At 51.5% G+C, this 25958-nt stretch overlaps 1 protein-coding gene across 7 annotated transcripts in view; it reads right to left on the bottom strand.

The window, feature by feature from the left end:
- Positions 1 to 25958, bottom strand: part of ORC4 (origin recognition complex subunit 4) — a 326462-nt gene that overhangs the window by 105004 nt on the left and 195500 nt on the right. For all 7 annotated transcript variants that reach the window (XM_086957257.1, XM_086957260.1, XM_086957259.1 and 4 more), the window contains one exon: positions 6678 to 6764. In XM_086957257.1, coding sequence (XP_086813383.1) covers positions 6678 to 6764 — 87 coding nt within the window. The remainder of the gene's footprint in view (positions 1 to 6677; positions 6765 to 25958) is intronic.

Raw genomic sequence — 25958 nt, 5'->3', positions numbered from 1 at the left:
AGGCCAGAATAAAGTAAACAAAAGAGCCATATTACTTGTTAAGAGTAGGCAGCAATTAACACTCAGCCAGTCAATCATTGTCAGTAAGGTGGTCAGCTGCAGTGGCCTGAGAACCAGTTGGTGAGGAGCGAAGCGACTTATCAAGTTTCTTAGCAAAAGCGAGGGCGTCCCTACTATCTGGAAAGACTAGCGTTTTTGCGCCTTGCCAGACCCGCAGCTTCGCTGGATAAGCCAATGAGTAAGAGACGTCGTGTTTTTGGAGGATCCGTTTTGCTGAAAGGAATTCGCAGCGAGCTGCCTGGACAGCGATGGTATAGTCAGGGTAGAATGAGAGCGAGTTGCCTTGATGATTTTTTTTGCCCCTTACTCGTGCCGCACAGAGAATGGCGCCACAGTCTCTGAAATTTAGGATTTTAGCAATGACGGGGCGAGCTGGTAAGCCGGGGCCAGGACGCGGACCAAGGGAGCGATGTGCCCGCTCGACAATGAAGACGGAGTAAAGGATGTCACCAAAGAGTTCCCGGACGAACTGCTCTATGTAATCCACCATACGGGAGATACTGGTTTCAGGAATTCCCGTGATGGGGAGGTTGATCCTCCGGGAGCGCGCCTCCAAATCTTCATTTTTATTCCTAATGATGTCGAGTATTTTGTCCATCTGCAATAATTTTTGGCGATCCTGAGTGGCGGCCTCCTCGGCGTCGGAAACCCTGGATTCAACATGCAAGAGACAAGCATCGTGAGAATCAACTCGGGCCTTAACTGAGTCTAGGCGGGCGGATAGTTGATAGAGTTGGGCCGCAATGTCCATGACCGTGGTCTTGACGTCGAGCAGAACCGCCTTGAGATCATCTTCACGCGCAGGGTGTGCCCCCATGATGGCCGCGGGGTCGCCACTATCCGAACTTGCGCCATCTTGTCATGTTGATCTGACCTGATCAAAGGCGATCTTGGGTTGCTTAGGGTCAGTCCTCACCATGGTGGGCAGAAGCAGGTAAGAGTTACCACCAGAGAGCGGGGGAGGAGATCGCAACCAAAAGGAACAGTGTAAAAAATCACGGCAGGTGGACCACAGACTCAAACAGCAGGAGTGGACAGACCAGGAAAGATGGCGGGCCACCAGTACGGGTGAGCAGCAGCAGCCGGCCACTGAGAGTAACAGGCGCAGTGAGGCGATGACAGGATGCTGCAAAAGGTGGAGGCACCAGGCCGGCAGCACAGTAGGTTGACAAATGCGGCCCTCACAGACACAGCGGAGATACAGGAAGATCACACCACTTCGAACTGAGAGCAGAGAGGACAACAAAGCAGACCACAGGACACCAAGAGGGGCAGTCAGCCACCCAGCGAGGGACCAGCGCAACAGGTCCGATGGCCCCAGAGCTTGAAGAATGGCAGAGCAGAAGGGGGGGCGCAGGGGGCCTCGCTGTGCGTCCCCCGATCCCAGGGCCACACCGCAGAAGCCACCACAGTGGTGATGTTCGCAGAGGGGGAACACAGCCAGATGCCTGAAGGTGCTGAAACGTCACCTCGGTAGGATGATGTGGACGCCCAGAATCGGGGCCTGCAGTCCGGGGCCACACAGGAGCGCACGCCAGCGGGTGCAGGGCAGACCTCAGGGCCGGTGCAGGCTTGGTCCGCACCACAGGAGATCAGACATGAGGTTGGATTTAGTGGCGGTTTTGGCCCAGAGCCAGGTACGCCCGAGGAGCGGCGTCGATGCAGGCACCAGAGGCCAGGGCGTTGTAGCGATGACGTGCTAGGCCACAGGAGAAGGCCGCAGAGATAAAGTGGACTCTAGGCACCTCTCACATCTCAGCAGGGGGGAGGCCGGAAGGACGTGCCAGACTGGGGCGATCACGGAGGGGAGAAACGGGGGAGGGTAACGCCACCCCCGTCACCAGGCCCGGGCACACAGAGCCGCCGCCAGAAGGAGGGGAAAGTGGCACCAGCATCGCGAAAAAGCCCGGGCTGTGCAGCTCGCGGGTCCCCAGTCCCGCCGCGAAAGACCCCAGCGGCAGAAGCACTTCAGGCGATCTGCAGACTCATGGAGCCAGCCCGACAGCAAGGTAAGAGCCGGACCCCGCCAACAGCGGGGTATAGGCCCAGGGCAGCGATCCAGCAGCAGATCTCAGCACTAACGAGCCGCCGAGGGTCAGGAGCAGTGTAGAGCGATGCCTCAAGTGGAGACGCAGCCAGAAAACCAGATATCAGGCAGCATACATGTCGTCTGCAGAATTCTTTCGGATGTCACGCCCCATGTAAATCCCATATTCACACAAATGTACCAAAACTGATTTATATTTGTCACAACATTAACAATAAACAACAAACTGCAGACCAGACAATATCAGGCACCATAACAAGTGTACACAAAAAGATAAGTGACCAATATTCGGTATTTCACATTAATGGTCACTCAAAAGAAAGAACGATGAGGAAAATAATAATGCCCCACCTCTCAAATAATCAACAGATATTCTATATATATTTGTGCGATCATTACACCAAATGTATGCATTCCCACGCCTTCTCCTCAACTTTGTGGGGCTTGGTCTCAGCATATGATACTATGAAAAATCAATCTGTGTACTAGACTCCCCTCGACCTGCAAGAAGTGCTGACATAAATATGTACATTATAAACCATGTTGCAGCCGCACCTCTCAGCCCTTGGCTGCAACACATAAATGTTGTGGAGCCAGAAGGAAATGGTGTTGTGAGCCCTGCCAAATGACTCTCTCCTGACATGCATTTCTTAGTTGTCATGTGCCCAGAAGTTAACTGGAAAACTTAGTGAAGACATGCCCCAGTGTAAACTAGATTTACAATTAAGGAAGCAAAGCCACGGACGTCACACTTTCCCAGGAACTCTGCGACAAGCTCAGCTCATACTTCCACCTGAAGTTCAAGGCCCTGTACGACAAATTCAACAAACCTAAGCCTGACAACACCTCCCCACCGCCAACGCTGCCGATAGGCCAACCATCATGACATGTGATCCCGCTACCGTCGAACACACCACTACTATCATGCAGAAAACCCACTCAAGAGCCCCCATGGACCCCTGCCCACCGCACATATTCCACAGGGCCACTGCGACCATCGCACCCGAACTTGGATGGACCATTAACGCCTCCCTCTTGTCCGGCATCTTCCCAGATGACTGGAAACGGGCAGAGGTAAAACCCCTTCTTAAGAAACCCTCGGCAGACCAAACGGACCTGAAGAACTACCGGCCCATATCTCTCCTCCCTTTCGCGGTGAAAGTCAGAGCGACTCGTGAACGTCCAACTATCCACCTTCATCGAAGAGAACTCCATCCTAGACGCCTCTCAGTCTGGATTCCGCAGCAACCACCGCACCGAGACTGCTCTCCCAGCCGCCACTGACTACATGCGGTTGCTACTCGACCAGGGACACACCGCGGCCCTTATCCTCCTAGACCTCTCCGCAGCCTTTAACACCATTTCTCATCGCACTCTGGCAGCCAGACTTCAAGACGCAGGGATACAAGGAACCACCCTCAACGGGATCCAATCCTTTCTCTCTGTCAGAACCCAGAGGATCAGACTCCTTCCCTTCCTCTCTGAACCCACCGATATCAACTGCGGAGTACCCCATGGGTCATCTCTCAGCCCCACGCTCTTCAACGTCTACATGGCCCCCCTAGCCGCCATCGTCCAACAGCATGGGCTTAGCATTGTATCCTACGCCGACGACACCCAGCTCATCTTCTCACTCACGCAGAATCCAGAAGACACCAGAATCTGCTTCCAGGAAGGAATGAAGAACGTGGCAGCATGGATGAAAGACATCTGCTTGAAGCTCAACTCCGAGAAGACCGAAGTCCTCATCCTCAGATCCTGCAATCCGCTTGGGACAACACCTGGTGGCCCTCCGCCCTGGGGAATCCACCCACTTCTACTGACCACGCACGCAACTTCTGCATCATCCTCAACTCCTCCCTCTCCATGAACTGCCAGATCAACGCTGTCGCCTCCACCAGCTTCAACTACCTACTCACGGGTGAGTAGTGCGCTATATAAACCGCTGATTGATTGATTGAAGGAATGCACAACAATGAAAGAACCATTTGCTAGTGGCATAAACCCTGTTTTTCTCTGGTCTTCTTGCCTATCAGGCATCCAACTGCCCTGTGCACTGTCACTTTGTAAGATGTTGTTGAGTATCACTATTCCATTCAGGACCAAACGTCAACCATTTTGCATGTGTACTTACTTATCAGATAGAACCTGCAATCCATGAACTCATCCTAACATTACATTTCCCCAATCCAATTAGACCTAGATTTCCCATATCTTGCTATCTCTCATTTATATACCGTCTAGCACTCTTTGGAAGCATCAGAACACCCTTTTTCTCTTCCTCCCTCCTTTTTTAGGTCTCGCCTGAGCCAATGCGCTTGCACATTGCTCCAGCGAGCTTATAGTAAGGGGAAATGAACACTCTACCAAAACGGCGGATTAGACACAGTTCATGTGATCTATGCGCGTGCAAAACGTCAGCCACGTCACACACCACCATTTGTCTGTGCCTCACATCAGTCTTCAAAGGCTGCCGCTCCCCCCACCCCATCAGACTTCAAAGGCTGCCGCTCCCCTGCCCCCGCATCAGACTTCAAAGGAATGTGCTCCCACTCTACCGCCACGGCAATGCCGAGAGCTTGTCTCCGCCTGCTCTCCAGTGTGCTTGCATCTTAATTCCTTGGCCCTGGGTGTTTTCCGTGTTCTCCCATTCAGTGCCTTCTCGACCCCGTACTTGATTGCTGTCCAAACCCCAGGCCTCGCTGCCTCTATTATTATACAATCTCCCTTTGTTTTCCTGTTTCCCCTTGCTTTTTCCCGGCTCCATCATTCTGTGCTTTGATAAACTGAACTCGCTTTGTAGCACTCAACCCTGCGTGTTCTTAGCTTCAGTCTCTGTGCTACTGCACCACATCACTCAGGGACACCACCACATGACTGGGGGACACCACCACATCACTCGGGGACACCACCACATCACTCGGGGACACCACCACATCACTCGGGGGCACCACCACATCACTCAGGGGCACCACCACATCACTCAGGGGCACCACCACATCACTCAGGGGCACCACCACATCACTCAGGGGCACAACCACATCACTCAGGGGCACAACCACATCACTCAGGGGCACCGACACATCACTCAGGGGCAACACCACATCACTCAGGGGCACCACCACATCACTCAGGGGCACAACCACATCACTCAGGGGCACAACCACATCACTCAGGGGCACCGACACATCACTCAGGGGCACCGACACATCACTCAGGGGCACCACCACATGACTCGGGGACACCACCATATGACTCGGGGACACCACCACATCACTCGGGGACACCACCACATCACTCGGGGACACCACCACATCACTCGGGGGCACCAACATTTCACTCAGGGGCACCACTCAGGGACACCACCACATGACTCAGGGACACCACCACATGACTCAGGGACACCACCACATGACTCAGGAACACCACCACATCACTCAGGAACACCACCACATCACTCAGGGGCACCGACACATCACTCAGGGACACCACCACATGACTCAGGAACACCACCACATGACTCAGGGACACCACCACATCACCCTAATACACCACCACATCACTCAGCACCACAACAGCACTGTCCTTGCCTGCTACCAATAAGCATTGAAATAGCCAATAGGACTCACATTAGGAAAGTGTAAGCTATTGGCTTTGTGAATAACAATGCTATTAATTTATATATTTTCAAAGCCAACACATATTTAAAAAATGTGTCATTTACAATACCAATAGCTCACACTTTCCTAATGCGAGACCTACTGCATTGCAACTGCTTGTTTTACTGGCTGCCCCCATCCTCAAATCCAATCACTCACTCCATTTACATCCAGCACTGCCTTTAGACACCCACTACTTACGCCTCTCAAAGCACCAAAGAGCTATTAAGAAATGGCTGTTCCCCCTTAACATCTCAACTCACCACCCCAGACAATTCAGTGACCTGCGATTATTTAGGTTTCATGAATGTACCAACAACTAGTCATACTAGTCAATCACCTCCCATTCGCAGAGTAAGAGTCCATCATAGAATGCCCATGGACCACTTAGTGGATGCGCGTATTATTAAAATAGTCATCTATCAATCAGGTACTCCGTTGCATCACAGATCTGCCTACACACAGTCCCAAGCATGCAAGACCAAAACTGGTGTACATCTTCAACTCTACTTTGCAGCACCAAACGTTTCTCACAAGGTCACACTATCAGCACACTTTCCATTAAGCACGTCTTCAAGCACTTCGGGAACAACACCAGCAGTAGCAATGCACTGTTTCACTACTTGTGCAATACAATCCAACACGAGATGCTGATCTACTTTGTCAAGGCTGCCAAAGATTAATTTAGCAGTTACAGTATTGAAAGTGAAACTACAGGCCTGAGAATAATGTGGGCTGTTGGCTAAAAACCCCAAAATGGCTGATGGTGTCACATGGGATAGAGAGCTACAAGGTAGCATTGAAATAGAATTTAAGTAGGAGTGATACTTTCTCCTGTGGAAGTCTAGTAAAACTGATAAGAAAATTCCAGAAATGTCCTGAAAATATTTAAATTTGCAGTGGCTACTAACCAACAACATATGGAGAGACCGCAGATCTTTTGTGCAATTGAAGTGTTTTTGCAGCACATCTTCCACCGTCTTATTTTCCAACAGAGCCTGTATCAAAGAAATAAGAAGAATATAAGGCTTTTATGGTGAATTTAATTTTTCTGATTACTTTCAGGGAAAAGCAAAAACAGGAAAAAGAATTGCTGGTGATGCTGTTGGCTATCATTCAAAAATAGAATGCTACAACTGAAACATTCAGACTCTATATGTAACTAACGAATGAGAACATAGGCACTGGATGAAGAGCCGACTCTTCAAAGATCAATGCACTCCATATTTCAGACCCCACATTTATAACGTTGAAGCCTCAAGCAGTTAACACAGGTTTTAGTGCCATTTCTGCAGTACTTGAGCGTTCACTGTAACTGAACATTCTGCAACAAGACTGGATATTTCTCCCTTCATTAACATGAGGTCTCTTTCCGTTTAACGCTCCTTTGACGCTGATTTATACATTTTGATGAAGGGGTGCAAAAATGAAGATCCAGAGTTAAAGCAGAAGAGACAAATATACAAACAATGAATCTAATAGCATGGCCCTGAAAATCTAGCACAGTTGCAATCCCTGTAGACCTGCATTGGACACCCCTACTATGTGGCAATGTTTCATAATCATACCACAATTTTGTGGAGTGCACTCGATTGTTAATCATTTTATGATGCTCAAAGGCAAGTATATATGGCGTGCAAACCTGGAACGCACTCCGCCCGTGCGCATGAATATCTGCTAACAAGCCACAGCCACGTCTGGCTCCTTAAGCGCCAGGATGCACAACCCAGAAAGTCCACAGTTAAGCAAATTCAGCCATCTTCTTACTTTACTCAGACTTTAATCAATTTTTTGTCCATTAGTGTTCCAGATTCATTCACAATTTGTTTGATTCTGTTTCAACAGGTGCCATATGGCTTTCCTCGTGCAATACACATCCATAATCACATTTATTATGGGTCGGATTAATGGCATTACGCAATTGGTGTTTTACTTTTTGTATTATTAGTCTGTTGGGGACAAGTACATTGCATTATTCATTAGGTGGTTGTAAAAGAATTCCAGGTGATATAGTTTTGGGTGCATTCACTTTTTTGTTTTCCAAAGTCATGTGGCATGAAGGGATCACAAGGTTTCTCTCCTTTTGAAAAACACGGGTTTGACCTGCGCATGATCACTTTGAGACACAACTGGGAGTGGAAGGTTTTGGAGTGCTCATTTAGTTGCAGGTAAACACACCAGTATTCACTTGGCTATTAGATTTGGACAAGAGAGTGGATGGCACACATCCGAGGTGTAAGCAGGCTCAGCATAGATAATGCAAGAAGTTGCACAGAGCACGGGTATACATTTCCTAATGCAGACATGCATAATAGCAATCTTATTTGGGTTCTTTGCATGGTTTACTTAGGTTTATTTTCGACATGTGAAGCCTTTTCACAGTCTGGCAACACCCTGTTTGAGGGACAAAATGTGCAGTAATAGACAATCCTGTTGAATGTCATTGTGTTCAAGCTTGTTAATGAACAAGTTACTTACCTTCGGTCACAATATATCTGCAGGAGACATAGACTAGTTATGGATTTCTCACCTTAGATTCACCCCCAGGCGTCAAACTGGATCCAGAGAATTTTTTCTTCAGCAGTCGGTAGGTGGCACTGGTCGACTCCGTGTTCATCGTTGGTGTCTTGGCTGCCAAAATCACGTTGAGGTATCTACTTAGACGCCGCCCCTGTGGTGACGCCAGTTCTTTAACCCCTTCGCTGCTGATGACGAGCTCAGCTCGTCATCAGCCACGGTGGTCGTGTGCGGATGACGAGCTGAGCTCGTCATATAACGCGGCTTTTGGAAAAAAGCTGCACAGTGCAAAAATAACCCCCGCACGCATGTGGTTAAACGACATTCCACGCCAGAAGCACAGAGCCATGCAAGACACTGACCACTGGTGCACAATACGAAGTCCCTTACCCAAGAAGTCAGTTTGCAGAACGGGGCAGATGGGTGGGCTGTGAGAAATCCATAACTAATCTATGTCTCTACCAGATTTATCATTACCGAAGGTAAGTAACCTGTTCATCTGAAAGAGACAATTAGTTATGGATTCATCACCTTAGAATAGATACCCCAGCAATACCAACCCCGAAGGTGGGTCTGCGAACCAAGTTCATACCAGAAAGTCCTGGAGAACTGAACGGCCAAAGAAGCTGTCTCTCTGCACTGGGTGTCCAGGCAGTAGTGTTTTGTAAACGTGTGCAATGTAGCCCACGTAGCTGCCTGGCAGATGTCATGAAGGGGGGGCTCCATGTCCTAAAGCAGTAGTAGCTGCTGTGGCCCTGGTGGAATGGGCACGCAACCACATTGGAGGTTCCTTTTTTCGCTAAGGAATAGCAGATTTGGTGCAAAGAATGAACCATCAAGAGATGGTTTATTTTTGCACGGCCCGACCTTTCTTGGCGCCTACATAGCCAACAAACAGCTGATCATCCACCCAGAATTTTTTTTTGCGATCCAGATAGAATGAAAGCACATGTTTTGGATCCAGACGGTGGAGCTTCTTCTCCTCTTAGGAGGATGCGGGGGCGGGAAGAATGTGGGCAAAGTGATGCTCTGTCCTATGTGGAAAGAGGTAACCACTTTGGGAAGGAAAGAAGGCCTAGTCCGAAGGACAACTTTGTCTGGATGAACAGCCAGAAAAGGAGGTTTGGGAGAAAGAGCCTGAAGCTCACACACTGCGAGCAGAGGGATGGCGACCAGAAAGGCAGTTTTAAGTGTCAGATGTCTGAGAGGACAGTTATGTAGCGGCTTGAAAGGAGCGCACATAAGGTGGTCAGAACCAGGTTCAAGTATACTGGGGCATTACAAAAGGAATTGGAGGAAACATGTGGATAAATCCCTTTAGGAAGCGATTTACAATAGGGGACTTGAAAAGAGAAGGCTGATCAGGAAGCCGAAGAAAGGCCGAAAGATAGCCTTTTAGAGTGCCCAGAGCAGAGCCCTGCTGGGCCAAAAAAAAAAGAATGTAAAGGAGAACTCCTGAAAGGGGTACAGAAAGGGATCCATAGCCTTTGCTGCGCATCATGCCACAAATTTGTTCCATCTACAGGCGTATAGCGTTTTGGTGGAGGGATGCCTGGCTGCCAAGATAACGTTACAGACTTCGGCAGGAAGGTCGAAAGCGGTCAAATGTCGCTGCTGAATCTCCACACAAGGAGGTGGCGGATGGACAGGTTCGGGTGGAGGTCCGTCCCCTGCTGCTGCAACAGAAGATCCTCCCGAAGGGGCAGTCTGTTCGGAGGCTCGATGGCCATGGCACGGGATACCATACTCTTCGAACCCAGACCGGACATACAAGAATGACTTGGGCCCGGTTGCGTTTGATCTTCTTCAGCACTCTGGGTAGAAGTGGTATAGGCGGAAAGGCGAGCGAGTGCTGCTTTGGAAATACTAACACGCAGAACTGCTGACATTGCGGTGGTGAATAGATCTAACAAAGGCTCTCCCCACTGCTGAAAGAGACCTTGCACCCCTCCGAGTGAAGACGCCATTCGTGAACCATCATCCACTGGCGGCTGCCGTTGACTCAATCCTGGTTCGTTAACCACCACTGCAATTGACGTGCAGTGCCCTCCGATATCTGGACGCAAACGGAAAGATTCCCCATATGCTGTGCCCACTGTAACTTCAGGTTCCACTGCAGAGTCTGCATATGCCACCTGACATAGTTCACGAGCAGGATGCAGGAGGCGATGAGGCCCAGTAGCCTCCGAGTCATTCTGACCAAAACCTGGGATAGAGGCTGAAAGATCGGAATCATAGCCAGAATATCCCAGACTCGCTGCTCAGGAGGATAAACCCGAAACTGCGCTTTGTCCAGAACCGCTCCGATGAAAAGGAGATTCTGAGAGGGAATCAGGTGTGACTTCGGCACATTGATGGTGAACACCTGCGAATGCAGGAGGTTGGCTGTAGTCTGGAGGTGGGGGACGACAGCCTGAGGCAAGCCCACCTTCAACAGCCAGTCGTCGAGATAGGGGAAGACTGCAACCCCTGATCTGCACAGATGAGCTGCGACCACCGCCATCACCTTTGTGAACACCCGAGGGGCGCTGGTAAAGCCAAAGGGGAGCACGCTAAACGGAAAGTGCTCGTGGCCTACCGTGAACCTTAGGTAACGCAGATGGGCCGGCAGGACAGGGATGTGAAAATAAGCATCCTGTCAGTCCAACGCTACCATCCAGTCTCCAGGGTCAAGGACAGACAGGACCTGAGTCAGGGTCAACATTTTGAACTTCTCATTCCGGAGGAAGCAGTTGACGTTCCTGAGATCTAAGATAGGACACAGACCTTTGTCCTTCTTGGGCACCAGAAAGTAGTGAGAACAACCACCACAACCTACTTTTTGGACAGGAACTCGCTCAATGGCTCCCTTGGCCAAGAGAGCCGTAACTTCCTGTTGGAGAAGGGCCAGGTGATCCTCCGACATGCGATGGAATTGAGGTGGCATGGATGGAGGGGTAGTTTTGAAGGTAGGGAGTAGCCCCTTCGGAATATCTTCCAAACCCACCTGTCTCAAGTGATGTTGAGCCAGTGGGGGAGGATAATGGCGAATCCTACGGCCCACTGGCAATTGGTGGCCCTGAAAGGTCAGACTATGAGGGCTTGGAGGCTGTTGCAGAGGGTGCGCTGGTGGACTGGCCTGCCCGCTGGCTCCCAGACCCACAACGGTGGGTCCCACGTCCCTGGCCACGGAGAGGCTGAACAGCTTGTGCAGGCCTGTGGCTCTGGGTGGAACGTGGCGGGAAACCACTTCCGTAGCCACGAAACGGTTGAAAAGCAGACTGCGCGGGCGAGAGGATGGAAGCGAGGCCCAATGATCTGGCTGTAGTCCTGGAATCCTTAAATCACTAGAGCGCGTTGTCTGCTTTGTCGCCAAAAAGGCGACGGCTATCAAAGGGCATGTCCAAAAGTGTAGCTTGGACATCACCCGAAAAGCCAGTGGACCTCAGCCAGACGAAGCGTCTAAGGGCTACTGACGCACAAGTTACTACTTGTGTAACGATATATCTGTAAGAGACATTAGTTAGTGATAGATTCCTTACCTTAGAATATCCCCAGGCATCAGACTGGATCCGGAAACTTTTGCGTAGCAGTACCCTTGCGCGTCGGTAGGCGTCGTCTGCGGCTCCGCGTCAGTCGTCGGCGTCGTGGGCGCCGGGATGACGTCGTCGGAGTACTTAGACGCCGCCCCCGCGTGCTGACGTCAGTTCTTAGCCACAGCTTTTCCGCGCCAGAAGCGCAGAGCCATGACAAAAACCAACACTGGTGCCATGAAACTAGGGCCCTGAAAGGGGATGACCTTAACCCTAGATATCGGTTCGCAGTACGGGGAGGATGGGTGGGTCGGTAAGGAATCTATCACTAACTAATGTCTCTTACAGATGGAATATGCTACTTACCAGTATGTATTTGTTCTTGGCATAGAGGGCTGCAGAGTGGTACATTATGAATAGATCGCCATCTGGTGTTGGGCTCGGATGATTGCACTTTGTTTTTCTCTTGGAGAGTCTTTTGTATCTTGGTGACTCCTCCCTTAGTTGGTAGTGCGCATGGGCATCGGCTCCATCCTTAGATTGTTTTGCCATAGTAGGGTTAGATGGAGTAGTGTAGTAGAATACAGATAAGAATGCCCATGTAAGTGTATCTAAATAAGAATAATGTTGAAACAGACACAGGTTTCCGGGGAGGCTGGGAGGGCATGTACCACTCTGCAGCCCTCTATGCCAAGAACAGATGCATACTGGTAAGTAGCATATTCCGTTCGAGGCATATGGGCTGCAGATGGTACATTATGAATAGACTATACAGCAGTTCTCTCCCTAGCGGTGGTCGCCAGTGTCTGTTGCAACTGTCTGAAATAAAGTTTTTAATACTGCTTGTCCCACTCTAGCTTGTTGTGTTGTGTGCACATCTACACAATAGTGTTTTGTGAAGGTGTGTGGTGTAACCCAGGTAGCTGCTTTGCATATGTCATCTAGTGGGATGTTTCCCAAAAATGCCATAGATGCTCCTAGTTTACGTGTAGAGTGAGCTCTAGGAGGAACAGTTAATGTTCTCTTTGCTTTTAAGTAGCATATTTGAATGCATTTTACAATCCATCTGGCAATGCCCGCCTTAGAGATGGGATTTCCTTTGTGTGTTGGAGAAAACGCAACAAATAGCTGTTTTGTCTTTCTGAAAGTTTTTGTTTCTTTCTATATAGTACAATATGGCCCTTCTAACATCTAATGTATGTAGGGCTCTTTCTGCTACTGTTTGTGGTTTTGGAAAGAAAACCGGTAATTCCACTGACTGATTGATGTGGAATGCTGAAATTACTTTTGGTAAGAATTTTGGGTTTGTTCTAAGAACCACCTTATTTTGGTGTAACTGCATAAATGGTTCTTGAATTGTAAAAGCCTGCAGTTCACTTACTCTTCTAAGTGACGTGATAGCTATGAGGAAGGCCACCTTCCATGTGAGGAATTGTATTTCACACCTATGCATAGGTTCAAAGGGTGGCCCCATTAGTCTGGTAAGTACTATGTTGAGATTCCAGACTGGGGAAGGTGGTCTTCTTGGTGGAATGACTCTTTTGAGTCCTTCCATGAAAGCTTTAATTGCTGGTACTTTAAACAGGGAAAGATGTTGCCTGTTTTGTAGGTACGCCGCTATAGCTGCGAGATGAACTCTTATAGAGGTATATGCTAAGTTACATCGCTGTAAGTGTAGTAAATAGCAAATGATTTGTTTAGTGGATGCGTCCAGAGGGTTGATTTGCTTACTGTTACAGTGTATAGCAAACCTTTTCCATTTTGCTGCGTATCATGCTCTGGTGGTAGGACGTCTTGCTTGTTTAATGATTTCCATACATTCTGGTGGTAGATCTAAATATCCAAACTCTATGACCTCAGGAGCCAGATCGCTAGGTTCAGTTGTTTGGGATCTGGGTGCATTATTTCTCCATGGTTCTGTGTGAGATGCATGGGTAATAATCTTAGCTTTTGATGTGGTACTTGTGAGAGTTGTAGCAGTGTGGTGAACCACGGCTGTCTTGCCCACGTGGGTGCCACTAGTATCATTGTCATTGAGTGTTGCTGCAGCTTCCGAACCAGTAATGGAATTAGTGGTAGAGGAGGGAACGCGTAAGCAAATTTGTTGGACCAATTTATCCATAGTGCGTTGCCCTGGGACCGTTGGTGTGGGTACCTGGATGCGAAGTTTTTGCATTTTGCGTTCTGATGATTGGCAAACAGATCTATCTCTGGTTGCCCCCATTTTTGGAAGAATGGCTGCAGTATTTGGTCGTGCAACTCCCATTCGTGTACTTGCTCTGACTGTCTGCTTAGGATGTCTGCTATCTGATTTTGAACTCCTGGTAGGTGTTCTGCTAACAGATAGATCTTTTGAGGAATGGCCCATCTCCAAATGTCCTGTGCTAGTTTGGATAGTTGGAGAGAGTGTGTCCCCCCCTGTTTTTGAATATAATACATTGCAGTCATGTTGTCTGTTCTGATCAGGACTGCCTTGCCTGTTATTTGCATTTGGAAAGCTTTTAGTGCTAGAAACACTGCTAATAGTTCCAGGTAGTTGATGTGCAGTTTCTTTTGCTGCACACTCCACTTCCCCTGCACTGTGTATTTGTCCATATGCGCTCCCCATCCTGAGAGCGATGCGTCCGCTGTTATTATTACTTGTGGAATTGGCTCTAGGAACGACCGTCCCTTGGAAATGTTTTCTGTGTTCCACCACTTCAGAGAGCGGTACGTCCGGTCGTTTACCAACACCAGATCTGTAATCTGACCTTGAGCCTGATTCCACTGTGTCGCTAGACACTCCTGTAGTGGACGCATTTGAAGTCTGGCATGTGGTATTAGCAGTATGCATGAGGACATCATGCCTAATAGTTGCATAAACACTCGTGCTGGTAGTGAGTGTTGTGGTTGAAATCTTTGTATTAACCCGACCATTGTTTGTATCCTGACTGGGCTGGGGTATGCTATTGCTTTTTCTGTGTCTACTGTAGCCCCCAGGTATTGCTGAATCTGGTTTGGTTGCAGGTGCGATTTTTTGTAGTTCACCGTGAACCCTAGGTGGTGCAGCAATTGAATTGTCTTCTGTGTGTTGTGAAGACATTCTTCTTTTGACTTGGCCTTTATTAGCCAATCGTCCAAGTATGGGAAGACATGTATTTGTTGTCTTCTTAGGTGTGCAGCCACCACAGCTAGACATTTTGTGAAAACTCTTGGTGCTGTTGTGACACCGAACGGAAGGACTTTGAACTGATAGTGTTGTCCTTCTAACACAAATCTTAGGTATTTTCTGTGGGCTTTGTGAATTGGGATATGAAAGTAAGCGTCTTTTAGATCCAGTGTAGAAAGAAAGTCCCCTTTCTTCAGTAAAGGGAGTACTTGTTGGAGCGTGACCATGTGGAAATGCTCCGAATTTATGTAAGCATTGAGAGGTCTGAGGTCTAATATTGGTCTTAGGGACCCGTCCTTTTTGGGGATCAGGAAGTATAGAGAGTATACTCCTGTTCCTTGTTGATCTTTTGGGACCTTCTCTATTGCATGCTTTTGTAGAAGTGCTAGAACTTCTTCTCTTAACAATGTCAGATGATCTTGACTCATTGGACGCTGTTTGGGGGGGATGTTTGGTGGGGTAGCTGTGAGTTCTAGGCAATAACCATGTTGGATAATTTGTCTCACCCACTTGTCTGATGTGATGTCTTCCCAGACAGGTAGGAACTGTGATAGACGTCCCCCGACCGGTGTTATGTGGTCTGGGGGGAGTTCTATGAAGTCACTGTTTTGGTGTTGAGGCATTGCGGTTGTTATTATTTCCGCGGCCTCTACCCTTGTTGTTGTTACCTCTGTAACTGCCTCTTGAATTACCTCTGGGTGATGTTGGTGTGAAAGAGGTGGATTGCTGATTTGTTCCTGTATTCTTTGAGCCCCCTCTATAGGTGGATCTACGAAAGGAACCTCTGTGTGTTGGCTGTTGCAATGCTCCCATTGACTTAGCCGTTTCTGTATCTTTCTTCATTTTTTCTAAGGTCTCGTCTGTGCTTGAACCAAACAGTGTCTTTTGATCAAATGGTTTGTTCAGTAGGGCCGTTTGTACTTCTTGTTTGAATCCTGAGATTCTAAGCCATGCATGTCTTCTTAGCATGACACTGGTGTTAATAGATCTTGCTGCAGTGTCTGCTGCGTCTAGTGCGCATTTAATGGAGGTATTAGTTATTATTTTACCTTCCTGTATTAATTGATCTGCCTTCTTCTGATGTTCTTTGGGGAGATGTGTGATAAGTTTCTCTAACTCATCATAATGTGCCCTGTCATAACGTGCGAGTAGTGCTTGTGTATTGGCTATACGCCAGCTATTAGCTGCCTGTGATGCTACTCTTTTACCTGATGCATCTATTAACTTTGACTCTTTATCTGGTGGAGGAGCCTCTCCTGTAGATAATGAATTTGCTCTTTTACGAGCGTTTGAGACCACCAGCGAGTCTAGAGGTACATGTCCTTTAATAAATATTGGGTCCTTTGGAGCCGCTTTATATTTTTTATCAATTCTTGGGTTTAACACCCTGGCTCTCACTGGGTTTTCGAATATCTCCTCTGTGTGACTAAGAAGACCCTTCAACATAGGAAGAGTACCTGATGTTCTCTGTGCATTAGGTAGAGTCTCTAACAAGAAATCCTCTATTTGAGGTTCTGTATGCATATCTAGTTTGTGATATTTTGCTGCCCTATTAATGAGCTGCACAAAACCTGTGTTATCATCAGGTGGTGAAGGCTTTGAGGGATATAGCTCTGGGTCGTTGTCCTCATCTGACCCTACATCATAGTTTTCCCATGGGTCCTCCTCATCTGGGATAGTTTCGTCATCCCCTTGAGGTTCTCCCTCCCCTAGATCACTGTCTACATCTGACTGAGGTGTAGCTGGTCTTGGTGTGGAAGGTGTAGGAATATTTGTCCTATTGTGAGGAATAGGAGAAGAGGGTGTGACTTTAGGTCGAGGAGAAGCAGGAGGAGTTATATTTGTCCCCATTGTTCTCTTTTTTGAAGGAAGAGGTTTATCTTCTGACTGTTCACTCTTTCTCTTCTTCGTGACCACTTTCCCAGTTTGCGGATCAATGAACAAGATCTTTTGTTTGGGATCTGTCTGTTGCTCCTGAATCGGTACCGAAGGTCCTGGTTCCGAGAGGTGCTTTTGTTTTCGATCGTCAGATCTTGTTGTTTTCGACACCGAATGTCTGCTCGATTCCGACTTTCTGGGTATCGAGTGTATCTTGGACGATAAATCATATTTATGCTTCGACATGGAATGTTTCGATACCGAGCTTTCCCTTGTATGTAGCCTCGGTGCCAAAGTCGATGTCGCCCTTTTCTCGGATCCGACATGGTGGGGGTCCGAGTGTTTCGGTTTCAGTTTCAGTTTCGTTGCCGGGCCCGAGGGCGGGGCGTCGGAAACTTTTTTCTGCGGTTTGACCGGGCCCGAGGGCGGGGTCGTTACCGCACGGGGTCCGTTTTTCGGTAAGGGGACGTCGTCACTCCTGGTTTGTTGCTCGATGAGTTCTTCGACCTCCGACTGGTCCGCTTCCGACCCCGACTGGTCCTCTTCTTCCTCGATTTGCTCGTCTCCGAACAGCTCCGGGATCGCCTCCGCTTGCATTCTGGAAACCTCGTGTCTTCGAGCTCGACGATTTCTAATCGTTAGCTTGGAGGAGAATGCTGCACAGGCTTCGCAGTCCCTGGATTCGTGTTCAGGCGATAGACAGAGGTTGCACACCTCGTGTAGGTCCTTGTGTGGGAACTTAGCACCACACGTTGGACATTTTTTGAATGGAGTCCTTTCCATGGACTCCGGGCTTGACTGCGTCGAGAAAGGCCTCCTGTTCTTCGACGTAGATCCAAGTTTTTCTCTTCGATTTTGAATTTGCAACGCGTCGGAATGGAAATGAAACGCGTTCGATAACAATACCGTCGAATTGGAAAGGGAATACGCGCCGATAAGTCACTTTCTTCTGAAGTTGATCTGGAGCGTCTCGATCCTCATCCGAACCCGATGGCGGAAAAAAACAATCTAAGGATGGAGCCGATGCCCATGCGCACTACCAACTAAGGGAGGAGTCACCAAGATACAAAAGACTCTCCAAGAGAAAAACAAAGTGCAATCATCCGAGCCCAACACCAGATGGCGATCTATTCATAATGTACCATCTGCAGCCCATATGCCTCGAACATATCGTTACACAAGTAGTATTTTGTGCATCTGAAAGAGACACATTAGTGATAGATTCCTTACCTTAGAATAGATACCCCAGCAATACCATCCCCGTGGTGGTGGGTCTGCGAACCAATAATCACACCAGAAAGTCCTGGAGGACGGAACGGCCAAAGTAGCCGTCCCTCCGGACTTGACTGTCCAGGCAATAGTGTCTTGCAAACGTGTGCAGCGAGGCCCACGTAGCCGCCTGGCAAATGTCCTGCAAGGGCACACCTCGGCCCAAGGCAGTTGTAGTGGCCGTGGCTCGAGTGGAATGAGCCCTCAGCCCAACAGGGGGTTCCTTCTTAGCCAAGGAGTAACACGCCTGGATGCACAAGATAATCCACCGGGAGATGGTCCGCTTGTGCACCGCTTTCCCTTTCTTAGCGCCTGCGTACCCAACAAAGAGTTGATCATCTACCCGGAACTGTTGTGTGCGATTCAGATAAAATGAGAGCACACGTTTTGGGTCCAGACGATGGAGCCGCTCCTCCTCTCTCGAGGGGTGCGGAGGCGGAAAGAAGGTGGGCAACGTGATGGATTGCCCAATGTGGAAGGCCGTGACTACCTTGGGTAGGAAGGAGGGCCTTGTCCGTAACACAACTTTGTCCGGATGGACTGAAAGGAAAGGAGGCTTACAGGATAGAGCCTGGAGCTCACTCACTCTCCTGGCAGAGGTGATGGCTACCAGGAAGGCAGTCTTCAAAGAAAGAAGGCGAAGAGGACAGTTGTGAAGTGGCTCAAAGGGAGCGCACATCAGGAACGTAGGAACCAGGTTCAAGTCCCACTGAGGCATCACGAAGGGAACAGGGGGGAACGTATGAGTGATGCCCTTCAGGAATCGGTTAACGATAGGGGACTTGAACAAAGAAGGTTGGTCAGGCAGCCTCAGAAAGGCTGAAAGAGCTGAAAGATAGCCCTTGACAGTGCCCAGAGCAGAGCCCTGCTGGGCAAGGAAAGAAGAAAGAGGAGAACCTCAGAAAGAGGGGCATTGAGGGGATCCACAGCCTTTGCTGTGCACAATGCCACAAATCTGTTCCACCTGCAGGCGTATACCGACTTTGTGGAGGGACGCCTGGCTGGCAGAATGATGTTGCAAACTTCAGGAAGAAAGTCAAATGGCCTCAACTGTCGCCGCTCAATCTCCAAGCATGGAGGTGGAGACTGGACAGGTTTGGGTGGAGGACCGTCCCCTGCTGCTGCGACAGAAGGTCCTCCTGAAGAGGCAGACGAACCGGGGGATCGACTGACATACTGAGTAGCTCGGGATACCAGTACCTTCGTGCCCAGTCCGGAGCCACAAGGATGACTTGTGCCCGGTCGCGCTTGATCTTCTTCAGCTCTCTGGGCAGAAGTGGTATAGGAGGAAAGGCGTACAACAGACCGCAGCTCCACTCGCGACGAAAAGCGTCTCCGAGCGAGTGCCGCCTTGGAAATTCCAACGCGCAGAACTGATGACATTGCGCGTTCTCTTCGGTGGCGAATAGATCTAACCAAGGCTCTCCCCATCGCAGAAAGAGGCCTTGCGCCACGTCCAAATTCAGACGCCATTCGTGATCCATCGAGCACCGACGGCTGAGTTCGTCCGCCCTGGCGTTCAGAGAACCTACCAGGTGTTGAACCATCAGAGTCACGCCCTGATGTTCCAGCCATTGCCAGAGGCGTAGAGCCTCCTGGCAAAGGGTCCATGACCCCACTCCGCCCTGTTTGTTGCAGTACCACATGGCGGTGGTGTTGTCCGTGAATACTTGCACTGCACTCCCTCGGACAGAGGGGAGGAATGCCTTCAGTGCCAGACGAATCGCCCGCAGCTCCAACAGATTGATATGGAGCCGGGACTCTGCCGGAGACCAGAGACCTCGGATCTCCGCCTCTCCCAAGTGGCCTCCCCAGCCCTGGAGGAACGCGTCCGTCACAACTACGTGCTCCGGTTGGGGAAGAGAGAGGGATCTGCCGTTGACCCAATCGCGGTCCGTGAGCCACCACTGCAGCTGTCTCGCAGTGCCCTTCGAGATCAGGACATGGTCGGACAGGTTGCCCTGATGCTGGGCCCACTGAAACTTCAGGTCCCACTGCAGAGCCCGCATCCGCCACCGTGCGTGATGCACCAGAAGGATGCAGGAGGCCATCAGCCCCAGAAGCCGCAGCGTCAACCTGACCGAAACTCTGGATAAAGGCCCGAAGATCGGAATCAGAGCCTGTATATCCCGAACCCGCTGTTCGGGCAGGTAAACCCGAAACTGCGCCGAGTCGAGAACCGCTCCGATGAAAAGGAGCCTCTGAGAGGGGCACACGTGTGACTTCGGCACATTGATGGAAAATCCCAGCTGGTGCAGGAGATCCGCCATAGTCTGGAGGTGGCTGACGACTGTCTGGGGCGAGCCCGCCTTCAACAACCAGTCATCTAGGTAGGGGAAGACTGACACCCCCAACCTGCGCATATGAGCTGCGACCACCGCCATCGCCTTCGTAAACACCCGTGGGGCGCTGGTAAGGCCGAAGGGGAGCACGGTAAACTGAAAGTGCTCGTGGCCTACCGTGAACCGCAGGTAACGTCGGTGGGCCGGCAGGCCGGGGATGTGGAAATACGCGTCCTGCAAGTCCAACGCTACCATCCAGTCTCCTGGGTCTAGGGCAGCTAAGACCTGAGTCAGTGTCAGCATTTTGAACTTCTCCTTCCGGAGGAAGCCGTTGACGTTCCTCAGATCCAAGATAGGGCGTAGGCCCCCTTTGCCCTTCTTGGGTACCAGGAAGTAGTGGGAGTAGCAACCACGTCCTACTTCTGGCCCAGGAACGCTCTCGATGGCCCCCTTTGCCAAGAGGGCCGAAACGTCCTCCTGCAGGAGCCGCAAGTGATCCCCGATACGCGGTGGTGTTGCGGTGGCATGGCTTGAGGGGTCGTCTCGAAGGGGAGGGAGTAGCCCCTTCGGACGATCTGCAGCACCCACCTGTCCGAAGTGACAGTGCGCCAGTGAGAGAGGTGATGGCGAACCCTGCCTCCCACTGGCGTCACATGGGCCGAAAAGCACGGACTAGGAGGGTTTAGAGGTGGATGCCGCGGGGGCAGGTGTGGACTGACTCCGCCTGGGTCCCCGACCGCCACCACGGCGGTTTCCACGGCCACCGTCGTGTTGGACAACAGTTTACGGCGAGTGGCTGGCGGCACGTGTGGGGGCGCCCCTTCCCTGGCCACGAAAGGAGCGAAAGGCACCCGTTTGCTGGCGCGGGGCCGAGAGGCCCAAGGACTTGGCCGTAGCCCTGGAGTCCTTAAAGCGCTCAAGCGCATGGTCTGCCTTGTCGCCAAAGAGGCGACGGCCATCGAACGGCATGTCCATAAGAGTGTTTTGGACGTCTGCCGAAAAATTGGCGGATCTCAGCCAGGCGCGGCGTCTTACTGCCACCGTCATAGCCATCGCTCTGCCCAGCGAGTCAGTAGTATCCAGCCCACACCTGATGGAATACTTGGCTGCGTCCCGGCCCTCCACAAGGGCTTGGCCGAGTTTGGCCCGTACCTCCAACGGACACTCTGGCAGCACTTCTGCCACCGTCTCCCACAGAGAGTGGGTGTAGCGGCCGAAGAGGCATGCAGTGTTGGAAGACCGCAGTCCCAAACTAAGGGACGAGAAGATCTTCTTGCCATAGTTCTCGTACCTCTTGGATTCCCTGTCCGTCGGGGCCGTCGGGAATGCGGTCTGGGAATTAGAGGCCTGGATGACCAGACTCTCGGGAGTGGGGGTGGGAGGACAGGAAACATGGGTCGCCCGGAGCTGGGCGGTGGCGTCTGGCCACGTTCCTATCTACGGGCGAACCCGTAGCGGGCCTGGACCAAGTGCCCAAAAGAGCGTCCGTCAAGGCCTCATTAAACGGCAGCAGAGGCTCCATGGAGCATGACTGCGGCTTAAGGACCTCAGTGAGGAGGTTAGTCCTCACGGCCGCGACGGGGAGCTCAAGGCCCAAGGCCTTGGCAGCCCTCGTCAACACCACACCATAGGTAGCTCCCTCCTCCCAAGCCACGGTAGGAGGAGAGACAAATCCAGTGTCTGGAGAGGTGTCCAGGCCACTGGCCTCCCCAAGGTCTCCTGCCCAGTCCATATTAGACTGACACTCCTTGGTCAGAGGGTCCTCAGACCCCTCCCAATCCTCCTCATTCCTCATCTCCTGAGATTCAGGGTCGTAATTGTATGAGGTCGGCTCGTAGAAGCAAAAATCTCCAAACGGCGTCGAGAGCGGCGCCGATAGGCGCCGTCCCGACGTCGGAACCGAATGAAAGGAGGCATCGGGGACGGCGCCGCCCGAGGACGGCGCCGGAGGGGACACCACACGGACCGACGCCGGGGGGGTCGTAAGGTCCACCGGTGACGATCCAGAGCCCGATGAAGGTCCAGAGGCACCCTGCGGCGCCGGGCCCGAAGGCACTGACGGCGCCGGTGCCGCTGGACCCTGCGGCGCCGGGCCCGAGGGCACCGGCGGTGTCGGGATCGTGGGGCCCGAAGGCGCCGGGCCCGAAGGCGCCGGCGGCGTCGGGCCGAAGCACCCATTGGCGTCAGGGTCGAAGCCCCAGACCCACTAGGGCCCCCAGACGGGTTCGCTGGACCCGAAGGCGCCGCGGAGCCCGTCGGAGGAGAAAGGGACCTCATGGCCATGAGGAAACGCTCAATCGCCTCCGGCGTCGCGTTCAGCCCAGGGACCGGAGGGGATGGGGCCGGACGCGGCGCCCGCGATTCCCGAAGAGCCGCGTGGGTGGTGTCACCCGAACCCCCGGCCGCATCGCGCGAGCTTCGGGGGGAGTCAGACGAACGATGATGCCTCTTCGACTTCTTATGCTTCTTACCTGACGACTTGGACCCGGAGGAGTGGTGCCGACTCCCGGAGCTGTGACGGCTCCGTCCCCGCGACCTGTCCCTCGACCTCCCGTGGGACCGGGACCTCACACGGCGCGGGGCCGACTGTCGGAGTTCGAGTCGCCTGCGGGACCGCTCCCGCCTGGCCTTCCTCGAAAGGGCCCGACAGTCGGAGCAGGCCTCGTCGTCATGGTCGACGCCCAAACACGTCAGGCACAGGCGGTGGGGATCCGTGACCGACATGGTACGGTCGCACTCGTCGCAATGCTTGAATCCGGGCATCCCTACGGCACCGTCGGAGTCGTACAGACTTCGAAATGGATCAAAAGATCACCAAAAACTCAGTCAAAAATTGACTAGGGTAGCTGCTCTTTCCAGATCTGCGCTGGCTGGCGCGGAAAAAAGAAGAAGAACTGACGTCAGCACGCGGAGGCTGCGTCTAAGTACTCCAACGACGTCATCACGGCGCCCACGACGCAGACGATGGACGCGGAGCCGCAGACGACGCCTACCGACGCGCAAGGGTACTGCTACGCAAAAGTTTCCGGATCCAGTCTGACGCCTGGGGATATTCTAAAGTAAGGAATCTATCACCAACGTGTCTCTTTCAGATGTGGAAATCGTCCTGCCTAGCGAGTAGGCGGTGTCCAGCCAATATCAGATAGCAAACGTTTCTGCATCCCTCACTGACGCCACTGCACGGGAGAGTACGGCCCGGGCCTCCTCCCGACACTGTGGCAGCACCTGCGTGACCGTGTCCCACACAGAGTGGGAGTAATGGCCCAAGAAACATGTGGTGTTCACCGACCGCAGTCCTAATCTGGAGGAATAAAACATTTTCTTCCCAAGATGGTCCAGCTTCTTGGGTCCCTATCAGGGGGGTTGGAAGGCTTGGACCACCAAGCTCTCAGGGGTGGGGTGTTGGGTGAGGAAAATGGGGTCACCTGAGGCTGGGCGGTGGGCAATCATCCTGTCCACAGAAGCCCCTGTGTTGGGCTTGAACCACGTGCCCGAAAGGATGTCTGTAAGGGCCTCATTGACCGGCAGCAGGGCTCCGAAGAGGCTGCTGACGGTTGAAGCACCTTGGTCAGGAGGTTAGTCTAACTGCCACCATAGGAAGCTTGAGATTTAACTCCTTTCATGTTTATGACGAGCCCAGCTCGTCATGAGGCACAGTGGAGCTGTGCTCATGACGAGCTGGGCTCGTCATAATGGCCGTGGCACTTCCACGCGCAATTTATTCCCCGCCTGTGCGGGAGAATCAATCAGTGGGCGGAGTCGTGACGAACCCAGCTCGTCATGAGCACAGATCTACTGTGCCTCGTGACGAGCTGGGCCGGTCATGAGCACCACGGCCCTCCCTTTTCCCCCGCTGTGAAGGGGTTAAGGCCTCAGCGCACTATACGCAACACCACTGCATCCGACTCATCCTCCTCCGTAGCCACAGTAGGGGAGAAAGCATGCCAAGGTTTGGGGAAGTGTCCAGACCACTGGCCTCACCCAACTCCTCCCTCCAGTCTGCCAGAGGGTCCACAGACCCCTCCCATTCCTCCTCACGCTCCCCTGGTAGCCACTCAGGGCAATAAGGAACACCAGGGGAGAACAGGGGTACAAAAGTACTAGTCAGCGCCGGTCCAAACGTCGGGCATTGTCGGTCCGGCACAGTGTTTACATTGAGGGGGAGGCCGGGGTCGATGTCAGCTGGGGACACAACCGCTGTTGGAGGGGGCGGCGGTGGTGCCAATGGAGGTGTCACGAGGTCGACTGGTGCCGATCCAGATACAGGCCTGGATCCATGGGGGCCCTGCGGTGCTGGAGCCGCTGGTATCGAAGCCCTAGAGCCCCCAGCCAATTCCGCGGGGCCCGAAGGCACGCTGGCGGAGTCGGGCTGCCCAAAAATAGAATGGAGGGCTTCGTAAAAACTAGGAAGTTGGGCAAGAGTCACCCCGGCTCCCGACAGGTTTGGGGTCGACCCAACAGGCTCTGGGACGGAGCCTGGCAACTACCACCCACATCCTGCGACGGACTGAACGCAAAAAGCGACAGTGCCTTATTTTGTGTTTAGACTTACCCGAAGAAGAAGACTTTGACTAGGAGTGGTGGTGATGGCTCCGCGACCGGTACCGCGACCTCCCTCTAGACTGTGACCTCGAACAACCTCGAGCTGACTGCCATGCCTCCAGAAGCTTTCGGGAGCGCTACCGCAAAGACTTCGGGGCCAGAGCCTGGCAATCGGAGCACGACTTTGGGTCGTGGTCGCGCTCCAGGCACCAGAGGCACACAAGATGGGGGTCCGTCACCAACATCAGCTTGTGACAGGAGTCACAAGGCTTGAAGCCGGTCCGCAGAGATGACATCGCTGTGCACCAGGAGTCATAACAACTCAAAAAGACATCAACAAAAAGTCACAAAATAGAGTCAAAAACTGACTTGAGGAACCGCCATCTCCGGATCTGCGATGGCTAGCGCGGAAAATGAAAGAACTGACGTCAGCATGCAGGGGCGGTGTCTAAGTAGATACTGTGACGTCATTCCAGTGACCACGACGCCAACGACAAAAGCGGAGTCGATCGACGCCACCTACCGACGCGAAGAGGTACTGCTGAAGAAATTTTTTTACAGATCCAGTCTGACAACTGGGGGTAATTCTAAGGTGAGGAATCCATAACTAATTGTCTCTTTCAGATTATGATATTATAGCTTCCCCTGAGGAAGGGCATTCATACCCAAAATGCATTGGGTTTTAAGTGCTATATAGAGCTATGAGGAACAGGGAATTGCAGCATGTTCAAGTAAAGCCATATCAATATTAACAGGGGTGACCCAATTCACCAAAAGGCATCTGGGTATAAAACACAAGGTAATCAAAGTGATGCCTATGGACCATTTACCAATACTATTTAGGGGACAGATACCATTAATTATCTCTCCCTCAAGCAATTATTCTCGTAGGAACTAAATCAATCATTTATTTTTACACTCATTCGACCAGCTTGCAATCCACCAAATTCAAAAGATCAAAGAAAAAGTAAAAAGTTGGTTTGTATATTTAGTTTAGTAAACCATATCTTTCTCAAAAGGTTGATTCTCTTTCTTTTTCTATTT

Source organism: Lissotriton vulgaris, chromosome 2_1 (assembly GCF_964263255.1).
Source record: "Lissotriton vulgaris chromosome 2_1, aLisVul1.2, whole genome shotgun sequence".
Classification (NCBI taxonomy): Eukaryota; Metazoa; Chordata; class Amphibia; order Caudata; family Salamandridae; genus Lissotriton; species Lissotriton vulgaris.
Note: the sequence above shows the minus strand (reverse complement) of the source record. Positions and strands in the feature narration are given on the sequence as shown.